The 13,509-nt window shown below is 46.1% G+C and overlaps 1 protein-coding gene across 1 annotated transcript in view; it reads right to left on the bottom strand.

Moving 5' to 3' along the window:
* Positions 1-2,748: 2,748 nt before the first annotated feature.
* ANKRD29 (ankyrin repeat domain 29) overlaps positions 2,749-13,509 on the bottom strand; it is a 40,138-nt gene continuing 29,377 nt past the window's right edge. Inside the window, exons 7-10 of the mRNA XM_077809047.1 lie at positions 8,511-8,609; positions 7,672-7,767; positions 6,313-6,411; positions 2,749-2,883 (exon numbers count right to left, since the gene is read on the bottom strand). Coding sequence (XP_077665173.1) covers positions 2,800-2,883; positions 6,313-6,411; positions 7,672-7,767; positions 8,511-8,609 — 378 coding nt within the window. The 3' untranslated portion in view covers positions 2,749-2,799. The remainder of the gene's footprint in view (positions 2,884-6,312; positions 6,412-7,671; positions 7,768-8,510; positions 8,610-13,509) is intronic.

The raw sequence follows: 13,509 nt of genomic DNA, 5'->3' as shown, positions 1-13,509 counted from the left end.
AGTATGTTTTGGGTGCCCACGGCAGCTAGCAGAGAGGTAAATCTCTGTGGGGCACGGGGCGGAACTGGGGAAGACCTGGCTGGTGGCTCCTACCCTGCGCTGGGCTCAGCTGCTAGTCCTGGCTGGGCTGGGGAGGATGGGACTTCCTCTTCCCCTGCACAGCATCAAGGGCTGGGTCAGACCCACCCCGAGATTTCACCCCCAACTGCAGGAAAGTCTGCAAACCCCCCGACCCCCCACTTCCTGCGCCCATCGCTCCTCAGCTGCAGAGGGAAGGATCACTGTACAGAGAGCTGCTCTCCCATCCACCAACCACCGTGCATCCAGACCCCTCATACCCAGACCCTCCCACGGAGCCTCACACCCCCACACCCAGACCCTCTTAAGGAGCCCCACTCCCCCTGCACCTGGACCACTCTGATAAATCACCTGGATCCCCACCCCACCTAGTCCCAACCAGCTGCACCTGGATCTCCACCCCACCGAGCCCCATTCCCCCAGCATCTGGACCCTCCCACACCCAGATCCCCCTGCCAAGCTCTATCCTCCTACACCCAGACCCCCCCCCCCCCGAGCTCTATTCACCCTGCATGCCCAGGCTCCCTCCCCGCCGAGCCCCAACCACTTTCACCTGGACCCTCCTGCAGCATCCCATTATGGTTGTATCCAGAACCCCCTAACAAGTCCCTGTGCATACAGATCTCCCACACACCTGAATCCCCCACTGAGCTGCCCACACCCACATGGCCCCACATAGAACCCTCTCAACCAACACCTGGATCCCCCCACACTAAGCCCCTCCACACTTGGATCCTGCCGTGCTGAACCTGCCTGCCCACACCTGGTGCACCTCGCATGGAGCAGCAGGCCCTGGGGTGCTTCTGGGGAAGGCCCGGTCCTTGCACTGTGTCAGGGTTGGGTGCAGCCTCACCAGTGAGTCCGTGTCCTGGGAGAAGCTGCAGAGTGATCTCCCACCGCTGTGCAGCCAGTGGCCTGTGCTCCCCCATGCCATGCTGAAGCCTTCACATTTATTTAACAAATAAAATTTGCAGAATTTTAAAATATTGTGCACAGATTTTTTAAAATTTTTTGGCACAGAATGCCCTCAGGAGTATAACGTGCCCACATTACACATGGCCTACCAACTGCTGATGTACCTGCTCATAATGGGCCCTCTCCCATAATTCCAGGCACAGGTCCCTGGAGCAGCTGCATTGCATAGTAGCTGGTGAACACTAAGCCATGTCATATACATGTGTTTGTGTGTACAATGTATACTGTACATTTATAACACCCATACAGGTATGCTTCACAGCTAAATATATGTTAACATAATGCTACGCTTGGTTTGCACAGTGACTGTTTCCAGTGGCTCTGTTCTGTCCATGGATTTGAGCATATGTTAGGAGGGAAAGGGAACTACATTGCAGAAGGCCACCAGCCTCCCCCATACCCACTGTTGGATGGATTGTGGTACTACACAGGTCAGAGTTTAATCTGAGGGGGAAACAAGTTTGCTCTCATTTGCTTGATAACTTTTGGGGTAAATTGTAAAGTTTTGGATCATTTTAATGAGTTGTTGCTTAAGTAACACCTACCTTTTCTCTTGTGTCTCCCTCTACGATCCAAACAGAGCAGTCAAGGCCAGGGGCTGGAGGGAGGACACCCCTTTGAGGTACCCATTGGCACACAGCCAGTTTCTCCAATCCTCCTCCCCCACCTCAGGGAGTCGCCCCCTAGCAGATGTTCTGATCCTCAAGGATAGTGGGGAGAACCAGAAGTTACTTAACCCCCCCACTCCTGGTAAGCAAGAGAACTAGGATTTACTTGGGATGGGGGAGGGGGCAGCCTGGGATATGTTTTCACGTAAGTCTCCTTTTCAGGTCTCAAGCAAATATGAGATACAGATGAAACAGTTACCTCCGTGCCATGCCAACTCCAGAGTAAGGTAGTCCATTACATATGGAACTGAAGTTTCTAGTGTGGGTGTGTAGATGCTGTGGTGTTTCCGATCCCTAACTTTTCCCCATTGCGTTGTGGGTTGTTTTCCTACTGGCCAATAAAAAATTCCTTGTTCTAAATAAAGTTGTGATTTCAATAGGCTGGTTTGTGTCCTATATTCCTGTCCTACATGTGGCTGCAAACAGGGAAGGAGTTACTGGGCACAGCTGAGACCAGATGAGCACCCCTTAGCTTTCAGGCCTGCATGGAATGGCCGTGGGGAGGAAGGGGGGCACAGCCTGGTCTCCAAACTGCCAAAGCCATCACTGAAGGGTGGGTTGAAGCCTTGGGGGACTGTGCTGAGGAGATTAATTGAACCAGTGCAGCTGGAACATCTGTGCTTCCCATCTACACAAGCTGAATGATTCAAACTGAACAGGTACACAAAGAGGCGTTAGGACTTGATCTCAGCTAGTGCAGTCAAAACAGTAGTGGGAATGCCTGTGAAATGGTTGGAGCACTTGTGTGTGGCTATAAAGTGTACTACACACATTTTAGGATTTATAGCACTGCTGGGAATGCTGGGATTTTCAAGTATAGACAGGGCTGTGGTGCAAAAAGGCCTTTAGGGCCCTATCTTGCTCTCACTGAAGCCCATGGCAAAACTCCTATTGAGTTTAATGGTGCAAAACTGAAGCTTTAGTGCACCCCTGCTCTGTGCTGAAGGATGACCTTGCTAAATCATGCTACATCAATTCTGCAATCAGGTTCAATAAGCCATTTTCAAAACCAGATTTGCTTTCATGCCAGTGTGGACCTGGCTCCTCCCTGCCAAACCACATCCGACACAAAGTTGGGTTAGCTTTTCCTGTGCTTTTCTTTTGTCTGGAGGAGCCGGAGGATGCGTTCATTTTGTGTTAGTTCTGCTGGCAGTTCATTTGCCTGAAACAAGAAACAGCATGATTAGAAAATGCGGGCCAGAATTTAAAGTCCTCGAGAAAATGTTGGGCACAATAAAGAATCATTTGTGTTTAAATGTAGGCTGCACTCTAGTTACTATGGGCTAAGATGAACCTTTAGGCTCAACCCTACCTAACAGTGACTGTAGCTGAGTCACAGTTCCTTCCCTGTACGCTTTGAGGAGGAATACATTATTTCACCCCCTTTTTTTGGATGCTACTTCCCTCCCTCCTAAAGGTCTGGACAGCTCCATAGACTAGCATGCAGTAGAGCAGTGGTTCTACCCATTTGCTCATGCGGGGGAGGGTATCTGACATGTAGCTCCTGTTCAAGCCCCATCCCCTCATGCCGGGCTCTGGGTACCCCTTGTGGCCACACTCACCTTACTTGCCCTACCCCCCTTCTTTACCTGTTGTGGCCTTATTAGGGCTAATTAAAATCTAGCCCTGAAAGAGTAATCACAATTTCTTCCGATGAAGTGAGCTGTAGCTCACGAAAGCTTATCCTCAAATAAATGTGTTAGTCTCTAAGGTGCCACAAGTCCTCCTTTTCTTTCTTCCTTGTGTTCACTTCCTATAATCCTGCTATATGCTTGTTTTGAACCCACTTCATCACAAGCTGTTCAGGTTACCCAAGCCTGGTCTACTCTATGGCTCCTTTATCATTTAGTGGACCAGTTTTTAAAACCATTTCAAATTTTAGACAGTGTAGAGAGGCCTTAAAAGTGAAATTTGGTCCTCTACAAAGGGGTCAACACAAGGCCTATACAACATGTAAGCTCTACTCAAGTCCTCAAAATAAGGCTTATGTGAAATTTGAACAGCTGACAGGCTCTGCGCGGGGGGGATTTTGGAGTCCCTATGACAGTCCCATAGAAGCAAAAGAGAATATTGCCATTGAATTCAATGGCAGCAGGGGCAGATCTTTAGGACATTATCCAAAGCCCGCAGAAGTAAATGGGCATCTAACATTTGTACTGTGTGCATGGGGGAAAACAAAACAAACAAACAAAAAAAAACCCAGCAGCAAATGGGCTTTGTATTAGATTCTTAGTGACCAGAGTATCAAAGATTTTTGTCTCCTACTTTATATCCACTGAAAACAAAAACGATGGGAATAGGACCTGTAGAAATTAACATTTAGATATAAGAGAAATAGTTCTTCAAAGTAATGTTCTTGTTTTGGAAATCCACCCAACGACACCAAATGGCATATTATTTTCCAAATATTTTCCAATGTGGGGAGGAGGGGAAAGAACTATAGAATAAAGCTCAAGGAAAGGACTCTATCACCCTCTGCAAATAACTGTTAGTAGTTGCAAAAACTGGCACATCTGTTTGGATATTATCAAAACAAAGCATGAACTACTAATAAAATATAAACTATTGTTTTAAAGGTTTCAGAGTAACAGCCGTGTTAGTCTGTATTCGCAAAAAGAAAAGGAGTACTTGTGGCACCTTAGAGACTAACCAATTTATTTGAGCATGAGCTTTCGTGAGCTACAGCTCACTTCATCAGATACATGTAGCTCACGAAAGCTCATGCTCATGCTCATGCTTGTTTTAAAGAGATTGACTCTGCTTCCATCTAGTGGAAAGTGATAGAAATAGTATATGTACATTTTATTTCCCTTATTCAAGATAATTATAATTCCTAGTTCTTATATGGTAAATCTTAAAATGCTTTAGAAATCATTCTCTTTCCCTATATCAAGCCTGTTAGTCTGTATTCGCAAAAAGAAAAGGAGTACTTGTGGCACCTTAGAGACTAACCAATTTATTTGAGCATGAGCTTTCGTGAGCTACAGCTCACTTCATCAGATACATGTAGCTCACGAAAGCTCATGCTCATGCTCATGCTTGTTTTAAAGAGATTGACTCTGCTTCCATCTAGTGGAAAGTGATAGAAATAGTATATGTACATTTTATTTCCCTTATTCAAGATAATTATAATTCCTAGTTCTTATATGGTAAATCTTAAAATGCTTTAGAAATCATTCTCTTTCCCTATATCAAGCCTGTCTGACTACTTAAATATTTTACGTGACTATTCTCTTGATTTAAAATGAGAGTTTGTTCCACCTGTTTGCAGCCTTTTTCTTCTGTATTTCAGCAAATGAGCTTACCAGGAGTGTTCATGGAAACAGCATATTTTAAGCAACTGTTAGAGAATACTCAGAAAATAAATGTTGATGAATTCACAAACAAGAATATTTGTACCAGAAATCTGATTCTGAAATGTTCACTCATTCATTCAGAGAACAGAAAACAATACCATGTGACCTGTGTCCAATCACAACTAACCAACCCAACCTGATAGCAACTACATCTCTACCCTGATATAACACAAATTCATATATAACGCGGTAAAGCAGCGCTCCGGGGGGGGGCAGGGCTGCACGCTCCAGTGGATCAAATTAAGTTCGATGTAACGCGGTTTCACCTATAATGCGGTATGATTTTTTGGCTCCCAAGGACAGCGTTATATTGGGGTAGAGGTGTACTTGCAACAAATAGCTCATGAACAAACTACAGAGGAAGAAACGTTTGCATAAGATATGCAATACATATTATAACATACTTAATGGAATCAAGTAAAAACTTGTTTGCAGGCAATTTGCAAACATGAAAAGTGCTGAATTCATGTAATAAATTATGGGATCTGAGTGATTTGTTCTGTCTCCCCAATATAATTAATAAAGGGAGACCCAGGAAGCTGAATCGTCTCAAGGACCCTGCTATATAAAGTTTGAAAATAAGTTATGATTTCAACCTGCTGTTTCTAATCCAAAATGTAATCTAATTTAAAACTAATCCAAAATTTCAGATCCAAATACACACAGGGTTTGGGAAAGTTTGAATCCAGATCTAAACTCCGGTGGCGCAACCCAGTCTTGGTGCATAGATATCTGTAATTTATGATTGTCCAAGAATATTAGCTGGTCATAGTTTCTCTCAAATATAGTTTGCACACCAACACAGAGTTTATGATTTAGTGAGATTGGATAGCTCAGGGGAGCACTAATGGTATACAGAGCTTTTCACTTCTAACTGACTGGTGTGAGTTGGTATGACGGAAAGTTGTGACAATTTAATCTTTGGTGGTCTATCTATATTGAATGACTGCACAGTCCCCGTCCAATTCTTCTTGGGTTAATGTCCACATCACAAATACCACTATCCTTAGTGGCACTAATTGGCATCCTTGTAATTAGTGTTATAGAGAAACTAAAGATTGAATGGGCATGGAGAATAATTTCTTTGGATGAGGGTTGAGGCACATTGCAAAGACAACATGCAAAAGTGCGGACTGCCGCTGTTCAAAATGAGTTTAGTAGTAACAGGGAAGAAACAATGTTTAATGTTTTCACAGGAACATTGTACAAGCTCTGGATAAAACACCAAAATGTACCTTGTTCCTAAGAGAAGGATCTGCTCCCGCTTCCAAAAGTAGTGCGACTGCTTTAATGTTGCCACCCAGCACGGCCGCATGGAGAGCAGAAGTCCCATTCTAGAAAATATAAACATACATCTAAACATTTGTACCAGGTGCATGGGGGGGAAACAACAAAAACAGAAACAGCAGCAAAGAACAGACCTGTGTATAAGGAAAAGAGAAACAACACTATAGAGATTAGGCCATCAAAGTGATCTGATCAGACATAAAGACACAGGGCCTTAACAATGAGTCTCTTTCCTGGCAATGTACAGAGGCTTTAAAGTGGGTATAAATGTAATTCAAGGCGTGTTAGTGTAAATAAGAGTCAGGCTGACATTACCAAGTAGTAGTGTTTTTTTTGTAATTCTATTTTTCAATAGACTAGAAGTATGTTAAATAAACAACAAAAGGTTGATCTGGAGACTAACTTCAGCCTTTAGAAAGCAAAATAAAATCACTTGAAATATATTCTAGGCAAACCAGTTTTGTGGGTTTTTTGCTTCTTCTCTCTCTTTCTCTCTCTCTCAATATATATGTTGGAGAGTTGGGGCCAGACCTTTCACCACAGGCCTGCCTCCTTTTTGGGGCCACAGAATTGAAAATGCAAATAAGTGGGGATGCAATTTTGCACTTGTAATGAGTGATACAGTATTGGTTAACTACCCACAGTTAATGTCACCTGGATGTTTAAGTACCTGTTTTTACTTGAAAATCTGGTACTAACACCTCCAAGTGACATTAGTTACACCCCAAAATAGCTGCAAAATCATGCCAGTAATGTTTGCACCTGCAATCTATGGGCACATGAAATCAGCTTTTAAAAATCTGCCCACAAATAGCCAATGTAATTTTCAAAGCCTCTACATTCATTCAAAGAGAACTAAATCAAATACAGAATTGCTTTGTCTGGAATAGCACTCTTAGAATTCTAGTTTGCAGTCTAACTTGCTTTGCCAAATTCCACCCTCAGTAACATTAGTGCAACAGAGGGCAGGATTTGGCACTAAAATTGCATCAATCTATTTATTTCAGACAAAAATAGCAGAAAACAAAGCTTAATTCTATCTACAGCACAGTATGCATCCTCCTCCCAAAGCTTAGTATGTAGGATTTTAAAGAAGAGTTTTAATCATATTTAAAGAGTATTGAAATCAAAAGAATATAGATTTTCACTGCCTTCCCTTTTCATAGTCATAAATACCTATAAAATGGTTGTGAATCAGCAAGAAAACAGAACACTCGCTTTGTACTGATGTCAATGAACGCAGTAGAGAAGCAGGCCTTTTGCCTCTCAAACTCTATATGCCAATATCAACGTACTTCAGTACATACCTTCAACAGGCCAAGTGCAGGAGAGAATTTGAGTAATTCCTCTATAACATCATGATACCCTTTGTTAGCAGCTTTAAGTAAAGCAGTGGTACCATCCTTTAATGGAGAAAGAAAGAAAAGTGTTCAGTTATTATGATAGCTTTACAAGCTCTCTGACTGAATGGAGGGTTGCCCCCACTGACTCCATATAGGGATAGTCCCCTCCATGCATGATCTTTGCATATCCACCTCCACAGCATCATTCCGTCTGTCTCTGGAATTCATGGTGGGCCATCTGCAAATCCAGGGATCTTTGAATGGGGAGCAGGGAGGGAGAATGCAGGAGGGGTAAAGCTGGGGACAACACGCATCATCTTCAGTCTCACTCATCTCTAACACCACAGGGAATTTATATGAACTTTTCTTTCCCCATTTCCTACACTAAAGAACCCCTACAAAACGATGGGCCCAGAGACCGAGGGAAAGGGCAGCCCATGGCATCCTGGCTCACTGGAGCTGCACTGCCTGACAAGGAGAGGGGATACAGGGATCCCCAAACTTGTACAGAGGTGTAATGCTTTCATGCAGATGGCTTTGGGGCCCTAGAAGATTCCTGAGGATGTAAGTCCTATTTCCATGTCCACCACAGAATTTGTGTGTGTGATCTTGAGCTAACTGCAATGTGTCTCTGCCTCGGTTTCCCCAACAATACATTAGGCATCATTATTTTTTCTTATCTCACCGGGGTGGTCTGAGACTAAATTAATTGATGTATAGTGTGCGGAGATCCTCTGATGAAAGTTGCTAAGAAAATGGGCAGTCTCCCTTTAAGAGTCACTCCAAAAGTGAAAATTACTCACGTTCCGTGTGGCATCTCGATCAGCTCCCCGGAGCAGCATTACCCTCACTACCTCGCTGTGACCCATCTGAGATGCTATCCACAAAGGAGCTGTCCCGTCCTTCAAGCAAAACAAGACTGATATAGACTTCACTTTGTGACACTGCTCTCTGACAGCTCACTGCTAGATTCTGGCTACTGGAAGGAGTGAGCTTGGATACCTTAATAAAATCTTATGCTATAAAAACAGTGGTCCCCAAACTGTGGGATTTGCTCCCCTAGGGGGGCATGGAGGAATGTTTGGGGGGGCGTGGCAGGGCGTGGGCCAGCCCCCACGGGGCATGGGAACGGAGTGCTACCAAGCCCTGCTCTGCCCCCAGCTCTGTCGCAGCCCCAGCTCCTGACTGAGGCTCTGCTCCCAGCCCCAGCCTTGATCCCCGACCACGGCCCAGCCATGGTTCCGTTCCTAGCCCTGGCCCCAGCCCTGCCCCCAGCCTCAGCCCTTGGCTGCAGCTCCATTCCCAGCTGCGGCTCCGCTCTTGGCCCAAGACTTGCCCTCAGCCCCCTTACCCCTGTCGCCATGGCCCTGCTCCTGGCTCTGGCTCCATGCAGAGGAGTGGGCGGAGTAAGGGGAACAAGAGTAAGGGGGGGCACGACCGTGAAAAGTTTGGGGACCACTGCCATAACTAGACACAGACGGTTTCATTTAAGCACCATTTGGGAGCTGAGTGTATTAGGCAGACCTCTCCCATTGTTGTGGAATGGAAGTATCAAACCTAATTCCCCACGCATAACCAAGCTGAACATTTTACACTACATACATAGAACCCTACTTTCCTTTTTATTGTTAAATCCTTTTTATTCTCACCAACTGTGTGCTCACCAGCTCGCTGTTTAGCACATTTGGTGGGAAACTGGTTAAGCACATTTGGTAGAATGGGCAGAACATTCCTCCCATTGATACATGCCGAGCCTTTACATTTCTGTCTTTTCTGATGCACAGAAAGAGCAAAGATACATCCTGAAATCATGGTTTCATAGTTAAGGCCCAATACACAGTAATAATGAAAAAAAAAAGGAGCTTTTTTTTTCCTGAATAATTTCTGTATCTATGTTCTCATTGATATCACAGTCGCTGCCCACATCCTAGTATACATCCTGTTTACACAGTGAATTTTCTGTGTGATCCAAAAATAAAATTCAAAGGCTCTCTTTTATGCAGAGCATATATATAACTCACGCTAACAAGTGGGATGGCAAAAATTGTCCATCTCCAGTATACAGCTTTTCCCCCCTCAATGACTCAAGTGTTTCATGATCATTTTTAAACTTTGTCCAGCAGAGAGCGCTAGGATATGGCACCAGAGTCATGAGCTGGGAAAGCCTGGAAAAGATCCAAGCCCCATCAAAACAGGGAAATCTGCACATAGAACATGTATTGCGCAATTTGTGATTCTACGTATGTAAGAATTGCAAAACACGACGAGACAAGTTTAGCACAGGGGACTTGGTAGCTTTGCTTTAGTTCAGGCTAAGTTAAGGTTTTACCTATATGAATAAAAAGAAGCAGAAGGAAATGATAACACTATTATTTATATTGCAGTAGTGCCCAAAGGATCAGGGCACTGATTATGGTAGGTGCTGTTAAAACACACAGTAGGAGACTGTGCATGCCCTGAAGAGCTTACACGCAAAGATGACAAAAACAAATGAAGTTGGGGGCAGAGCAGGATACAGTACATAGGCAAATTGTTAGCTGCAGCTTCTTCCTCCGAGATTGGTGTCCCCAGTGGGTGAGGAGAGTGGTACCATCCAAATAGGTACAATATTTACACGTTAGGCCAGCTGCTTGGCCCCTGACATGTGTCCCCTTTGCACAGGTCCATGGTGCAAAAAAAAGACATGAAGCTGCCCTAAAAAAGCCATCTGAGGATTTCCCTTGTATACAGGACTCCTCAGTAGCACAGAGCCAGCGCAGTGGAGTCTAAACAATTTCACTCCCACCCCACAGCATAGTGAGCACTGCCAAAGTGCTGCTGCACTTCAGCCATTCCCAATTGTGTAACAGCTCACAGGTGTGTGTTACCAGCCAGGTTCAGTAAGAGCTGCCATTGGCTGCCCTGGGATTGGGGGAGGTCAAAAGGTGGCTCTAAGCTACCTTTGCCTTTCTCTTCCCCATCGCCACTGGATCCTTTCCCAAACAGAGCTTGGTTGGACCTGATGTGGCCATTATATTTCTAATATAGGGAATTTTAAATACATTACCTATATTAAAACTATATTTATTTTCTTATGTGATTGCAAACAAAGAGACAAACTGTATCTGGCTACACCTAACAGCCCTATAACCTATCATCATATCATTCCCTCCTGACATACATTTATGCTGACCTTTATCTTACTCCACTAATTCAAGAGACCGCTTTGTGGCTCTGGACTTTACTATTCACCAGTGTTTGGATGTGGTTGTGGATTTTTAGGAGGGGCCAAATCAAGGTAGTAGCCATGGTGTTCATGGCACTACCACTAAGGAGCCCCATGGCAGATGCGCTGCGTAACCTTAAGAGTCTGGTCCTCAGCTGGTGTTAACTGGCATAGCTCCACTGACAGCAATGGAGCTGTGCCTTTTACACCAGTTGCAGTTCTGTCCCCTTGTTTATAACAACGTTTTCTTGATCCACACGTAAAATGTCTGTAGGTTTTATTGTGTGTGTCTATACACACACACAACGCATGTTATATGGAAAATAATATAAAAAACACTTTAAAAGCTGAATTTTCAGAGACTGAATATTTTGATCGTCCCCTGGCATCTAAGACTAAAAACTTGGTGTGATGCAGCATGTCACCCTTCATGTGAACCTCACTGGCAAACAACCATCTTGGTTTGTTAGTCCGTAAGGTGCCACCGGACTCCCCGTTGTTTTTGTGGATACAGACTAACACGACTACCGCTCTGATATTTGTTTTGGAGTTAGAGCGGCAAAGAAAGCTAGCCTGTACCAGACTTCAGATGCTGCTCCCAAAGCTCTGTCTAGACCACATGATGGCAAAAGAATGTCAGTGCAGCCCCCATGGAGACCTTGTCACAACGTCACAAGGAAGGAAAGGATGTCTGTGCAGGCAGAAATTATACTGTTAAGGAAGAAACAAATGAAATTGGTCCCAAAGCTACATTATTAAATAATGTAAATGTTGAGATGTACATTCACGAGAGCAAGACAGAAAGAGGGCCTGGTGGTGAGGGGGGAAAGAGAAGGATGGGGTCTGGTAAGTTTTACTTCACATAGGGACCTACAAAGCCTAAGGCCAGCCTTATATACAGTGCAACATAGCACCAGGAAATACTTACTACATCAGTGATGGCAATATAGCAATGTTGCAGTTGCTGGTTGAGGAGCACTGTTTAAATATCACTCTTGGATGGATATTTCTCACACTTGAACCAAGGCTAATTTTTGTGGGCGGGGCGGGGGAAGTGATGAAAGCCCATCAAGCCATTTCTTTAATTATCAGAGTGATAATAACAGGCTTTTCATTTGTTAAGAAAACAGTTCAGATTAGAGATGGGCCCAAACAAAGATTCCAGACATAAACACCACGGAATTTATCCAGAGCTAAACTTAGCAGCTGGTCACTAGGTACCGAACTTAGCAAAGGCCAAAAGGAACCTTGCACCGATCTAGGTCTAGACTGCTAGGGTACTTTTACACTGGAATAAAAGATCTGCAACATAGCAGTGGTGGGTCCAGGTCAGATGACTCAGGCTCGTGGAGCTCAGACTGTGGGGTTGTAAAATCGCTGTAGAGATGCCTGGACTCGAGCTGGAGCCAGGGCCCTGGGAATCCCTATCGGGGGGAGAGTCCCAGAACCCAGCCATAGCCCGAATCTCTACACCTCAATTTAACAGCCCCGCAGCCCGAGCCCAACCAGCAATCCTGAGTCAGCTGACCCAGGCCAGCCACAGGTGTTTAATTACTGTGCAGATGTAATGTTGACAGACCCCGGTTGTCGGCGGGCGGGATCGAATCTGGGACCTCTGAAACTTAGTGCATGAGCCTCTACTGCATGAGCTAAAGCCCCCATGGATTTTAACCAAGGCTATAACGGATTCATCAATCTCTAGGTTGTCTAGGTGCCACCAGAAGTATACAGAGCACCACACCCTGCAGGCATACAGTGTTCCCTCTCATTTTCCCCACCCATGTGCGGAATGAATTTTGTTATGGGCACCAATATGGAGGACACATCACCTCCATATTGGTGCACATAACAAAATTCATGTGGTGGGGGTGAGTCCGAGGGGTTCGGAGTATGGGAAGGGGTTCAGGGCTGGGGCAGGGGGTTGGGAACTCCGGCTGGAGGTGTGGGCTCTGGGGTGGGGCTGGGAGGAGGGATTTGGGATGCAGGACAGTGCTCTGGGGCTACGGCGGGGAGAGAAGACTCCCCCTAGCTCTCTCCCCCCACAGCAGCACCTCGGCTGGCAGGGGAGAAGCGCCTCTCCCTGCCGCAGAAGCTCTGGGGCTGGGGCCACAGGATAGGCACCCCTCCCCTGACCCCAGAGATCCGGGCTGGGTTGAGGGAGGGGCGCCCTGGCCACGGCTGGGTCTGGGCCAGGCCACCCGGGTTTGGGCCAGGCTGCCCCGGCAGCAGCTGGGTTGGGGCCACGCTGCCCCGGCCACGGCTGGGGCCAGGCAGGGCCACCCTGCAGCAGCTGGGTCGAGGCTGGGCCGCCCAGGTTCAGGCCAGGCGGGCCGCCTCGGCTGGGCCACGCAGGTTCAGGTCGTGCTGCCCTGGAGCCAGGCCGCCGCAGCTGGGTCTAAGCTAGGTCACCTGGGTTTGGGCCAGGCTGCCCCGGCTGGGGTAGGGCTGCCGCAGCTGCAGCTGAGGCTGCACTGACCTGGCCTCGTTCAGGCTGCGGGAGGGGCGCCCCAGCTGCGGCAGGTCCCGGCCATGGCAGGTTGGGACCGGAGGAGGGGTGCCCCTCCCCCAGCCACGGCAGGTGACAGGTCCCCGGGCGG

This window comes from Eretmochelys imbricata, chromosome 2, assembly GCF_965152235.1.
Source record: "Eretmochelys imbricata isolate rEreImb1 chromosome 2, rEreImb1.hap1, whole genome shotgun sequence".
NCBI lineage: Eukaryota > Metazoa > Chordata > Testudines > Cheloniidae > Eretmochelys > Eretmochelys imbricata.
The sequence above is the reverse complement of the archived record's forward strand: the minus strand, read 5'-3'. Positions and strand labels throughout refer to the sequence as shown.